This window comes from Hypanus sabinus, chromosome 20, assembly GCF_030144855.1.
Source record: "Hypanus sabinus isolate sHypSab1 chromosome 20, sHypSab1.hap1, whole genome shotgun sequence".
Taxonomy (NCBI): domain Eukaryota; kingdom Metazoa; phylum Chordata; class Chondrichthyes; order Myliobatiformes; family Dasyatidae; genus Hypanus; species Hypanus sabinus.
In genome coordinates, this window is record NC_082725.1 from 5,737,106 (window position 1) to 5,741,935 (window position 4,830).

Sequence of the window (4,830 nt, forward strand, 5' to 3'; positions counted from 1 at the left end):
TGACAGGTTCAATGCCATGAGGGGAAGGAGAGAAGTCCCTCTCCTTACCATTCATAGTATAATTCCTGCGCTGCTTTGACTTTTCAGAATGTATCACCTCACACTGTACAGCAATCCATTTTATGGACATAACATATCTCCCCCCCCCACCCCCCATGTTTTTAAAGCTTGCAGTCAGCCCATGAAAACACTTCCGCTAAACTGGAAGAAGGCACCTGTCCCCTTTACTTAGACCAGGGGTCAGCAACCTTTACCACTGAAAGAGCCACTTGGACCCGTTTCCCACAGAAAAGAAAACACTGGGAGCCGCAAAACCCGTTTGACATTTAAAATGAAATAACACTGCATACAACGTTTTTTTTTGCCTTTATGCTATGTATAAACAAACTATAATGTGTTGCATTTATGAAATTGATGAACTCCTGCAGAGAAAACGAAATTACATTTCTGCATGCAACAAAAACATTTTGAACTCCGAAAAAAAGACGTTGGGTTGAAAGTTACTTTTAAGTAAAATATTCAATGTCTATTTGAGTCCTTCTTGTATTTATGAAAAACGCCGAACTTAAATTTTCCGCCAGCAGCAAACCAAAAATAACATCAGCCAGCTGTCAGCCTGAAAAATAAAAGGACTATTTCACTGAACAATGAAAAAATATGAATATACATAAAATAATAGGCAATTAAAATATTTATCATACTTGGTTAATGGGATTTCTGCTCCTGGACCTCAGCGCACAGCGTCTGCACATCAGGGCTGTATGACGTCACCTTCATCTTTACACAGGATCGCAAGCTGTCATCTGTGAGGCGTGCACGATGATTGTTTTTAATAAAGTTCATGTTGGAGAACACCTGCTCACTTACATATGTGGATCCAAAGATCGACAGGACTCAAAGCGCGTACTTTTTAATGTTTACATAAATGTCGGGCATAGCATTCCATGTTTCGAACACAAGTTTGTCCGGTTTTGGAAGGTTTTCAATATCACTCCATTTGTGTTTCTGAGCAAGAACGGCCTTCTGACGGGCAACATCTTCAAGGTCTGCTGTCAAGCGTCTAAACTTGGACACCCATATGTCTTTGTCGGCTATGTCGGCCAGTTCCATCTCAAGATCAGGTTGACTCACACCTGCCAATGCAGTCGTATTCAGTAGGGAAGGATCGATGCTTAAGGGAGTGACCGGGAAGGATAATGTGTTTTTTTCCTCTCTGAACTCATAGAAGCGTTTCCCAAACGATGTTTGCATTGCGATGATTGCAGAATGTAAATACTCCGAAATTATCATGTCGTGACCTTGTTTGAACTCTCTCAAATTGGGGAAGTGAGACAAAGTGCCTTTCTGTAAATCTCTGGCAAGCAACGTCAACTTGCACTCGAATGCCAAAACATCCTCCAACATGTGCAGGGCTGTGCGTCCTTTCCCCTGAAGAGCTGTGTTCAGCGTGTTCAGGTGCGCTGTCATGTCTACCATGAAGTGTAGCTTTTCCAGCCACTCTGGCTGTTCCAGCTCAGGAAAGGTGAGCCCTTTGCTGCCCAGGAAAGTTTTCACTTCTTCCAGACACGCGACAAAGCGTTTCAGCACCTTCCGTCTGGACAGCCAGCGATAAAAACACGTTGTAGCGGTGTCAGTAAACTGCAGTCAAAGATAGCTTTATTCGAACTAAACAGCCTTGCTTTTAAGCCTCCCTCAACCCAGCCCCCATGGACGCAGATGCTGCAAAAGACGCGTACTCACAAACCCCCGTAGGCTATCTCCCTTAGCCGGAATGCTGGCTAATTGTGAGCCGTTTCGGATGTGCCAGCCACACTTAGATTGTACAAGATCACCATAATCTTCAAATTTAGAATTACATTTCAAAAGCTAACAAACTAACATAAAATACATTTTAATTAAATACTGACCAATTATTTCCCAAAGCCACAGGGAGCCGCAGCACAGAGGTGAAAGAGCCACAAATGGCTCGGGAGCCGCAGGTTGCCGACCCCCGACTTAGACCAAGAGGGCCCTCTGCTGGTATTAATGTGTAATTGCAACAGATTCCACAATTTACTCTCACCATATGACAAATTGCCCTAATGGTAAGGTATTATTGCTTTCCTACATGCATCTTCAGATCAATTGAATACTGCATGTCTGAAGATGGAATAAAGGAGGAAAGTGCAAGGATGAATTGCAGAGTGTGATGCGGTTGTGGGAGTGGGTATTTAAGAGAAGTTTAGATAAGTACATGGTTGGGAGGGGTGTGGAGGGCTATGGTCTGGGTCAGGGGGTTCCCAACCTTTTTTATGCCATTGACTAATACCATTAAGCAAGGGGTACATGGACCCCAGGTTGGTCTAGGTGCAGGTCAGTGGGGCTAAGCAAAGTAATAGTTTGACATAGACTAGATGGGCCAGAGGTCCTGTTTCTGTGCTGTAGTGCTCTATGACTATATGATTCTGAATGCCAGGGAAAGGATAAATGACAACAGGAAGGAATATTTGATTTTAAATTATCAATATGTTGGAAATTGTATTGATAGTTGCCTAATCTGGTATTGATCCAGTGAGCACAGAACTTCAACATCCGAAATTCTCCCAGTAAGTGGCCATTGACAGAGAAATCTTGCTGTCATGTTCAGTTGTAAGGGATAGGATGGCCAGTAATTACTTGAATCAACAACCATCACCACTTTGCACCTAGGGCTACAAACCTTTCCCAGGTAGTTAAATTGGTAGAGGACACCTATGTGGCCTTGAAAGTTGGAATTGCTTTTTTTATTGTCACATATACTGAGATACAGTGAAAAGATGCATACTTTTTATTCAGATCAGACCATTACATATTGCATTGAGCTAGAATAATGTAAAACTATAACAAAACAGAATAAAGTGTAACAGCTACAGAGGAAGTGCAGCACAGATAAGGTGGAATGTCAATACAAGATAGACTATGAAATTAATTCAGTTCTATCTTACTGAAGAACTTTAGAGAGAGAAATATCTTCGGAGGAAAGATGTCTTGCAGTAAACTGACATTTATTTCAGATCTAGTCCATCATTAGAAATCTCTTATCTTTCAGAAGTGAACAGATACATTGCTTCCACATCTCTATTCTGTCTAAAGTTAGATGACAAAGGAACAAATATGTATATCTTTAAGGCCTAAGATTATCACTGAAAACTCCTCAAAACCTTCAACAAGTAAATTATTTCAGAATCATGTTTAACATCACCGGCATATGTCATGAAATTTGTTGTTACTGAGGCAGCAGTACATTGTAATAAAAAGTAACAAAATTATAAATTACAATAAGTATAGTAGTATGCAAAAGTCTTAAACATATATATAGCTCGGGTCCCCAAGACTTGCACAGTACTGTATTTGTCAATGTGGAGCAGAGAGCGAGTTTGTAAATCTGGTGAGAGTGATGGATGTTGGGAATGGCAAGTGTAGAGCACCACGGGAGGGGTGTGGAACAGGTGGCAGAGGGAGTGCAGGTAGCGGGGGTACAGATTGGTTTACTGATCATTACAGATTGTCTCTCTAGCGCTTTCCACCCCCTTCCCTTTTTCCCCAACCATGATTCCCCTCTCCCTGCCTCCTTCCTCCTGTCAGTCCACAATAGAGACCCATATCAGAATCAGGTTTATCATCACTCACGTGTCATGAAATTTGTTTTTGTATCAGCATTATAGTGCAATACATAAAATTTCTACAGTCCTGTGCAAAAGCCTTAGATGCTCTGATTGTCTATCCCGTATGTGCCCAAATCATTTGCACAAAATTGTGGTAGTGTTCATGATTCATGGGTTCATTTATCCATTCTGTTGGTAGAGTGGAAGAAGCTGTTTCTGAATCATTGAGTGTGTGCCTTCAGGTTCCTGTACCTTTCCCCTGATGGTAGCAGTGAGAAGGAATGTCCTGGGTGATAAAGGTGATAAAGGATGATGGATGCTGCCTTTTTGAGGCATCGTCTTTTGATGGAAACTGGCAGCAAGGCTTAAGATTTCACAGTAGTCTTACTGAGTTTTGGAAACCAAAACTAATTAGAATACATTTCCATTGTTGGATTAGGATGTAAAATTGTTTTTTTCCCCTGTAGTTTAAATTTTCTATGCTTGCTGTTATTTTTATATAATCACCTACTCTCAGTGGCAACTTTATTAGGTACAACTGCATCATTGGCATCATCATCATTATGTGCCATGCCATATGACATGGCCAATCATGATCTGCATGACCTAAGTGACTATGTGATCAATATTTAAGTGACTTTAACCATGGAATGACTTTTGGTGCCAGATGGGGTGATTTTTCTACAGAAACAGTTTGCCATTGCCTTCATTTGGGCAGAGTCTTTACAAGGTGGGTGACCCCAGTCATTATCAATACTCTGGAGATTGTCTGCCTGACACCAGTGTTCGCATAGCCAGGACTTGTGATATGCACCAGCTGCTCAGACAACCATGCACCACCTGCTCCCGTGGCTTCACGTGACCACAGTTGGGTGGGGGGGGGAGGAGAGGGGGACCAAGCAGATGCCACATCTTGCCAATAGGTGACCTTCAGGCAAGTGGAAGGGAATGAGCTCCTCACACCTCTGTTGGTAGAGACGTATCTCCACCCCACCATCTATACACCTGTTCATTAATGCAAATATCTAATCAGCCAATTATGTGGCAGCAACTCAATGCATAAAGCATGCAGACATATTCCAGGGGTTTAGCTGTTGTTCAGACCGAACATCAGAATGGGCAAGAAATATGATTAAGTAACTTTGACCATGGAATGACTTCTGGTGCCAGATAGTGGTTTGAGTATCTGGGAAACTGATGATCTTTA

At 42.0% G+C, this 4,830-nt stretch overlaps 1 protein-coding gene across 1 annotated transcript; it reads right to left on the minus strand.

The window, feature by feature from the left end:
• Window positions 1-270: 270 nt before the first annotated feature.
• LOC132378646 (general transcription factor II-I repeat domain-containing protein 2-like) lies at window positions 271-1,635 on the minus strand. Its single transcript, XM_059945761.1, has 2 exons — window positions 702-1,635; window positions 271-616 (listed from the first exon to the last, which is right to left on the minus strand). Exon 1 carries the CDS (start codon window positions 1,474-1,476, stop codon window positions 895-897), a length of 582 nt encoding a protein of 193 aa, XP_059801744.1. The 5' UTR covers window positions 1,477-1,635; the 3' UTR covers window positions 271-616; window positions 702-894.
• Between the last annotated feature and the right edge of the window lie 3,195 nt (window positions 1,636-4,830).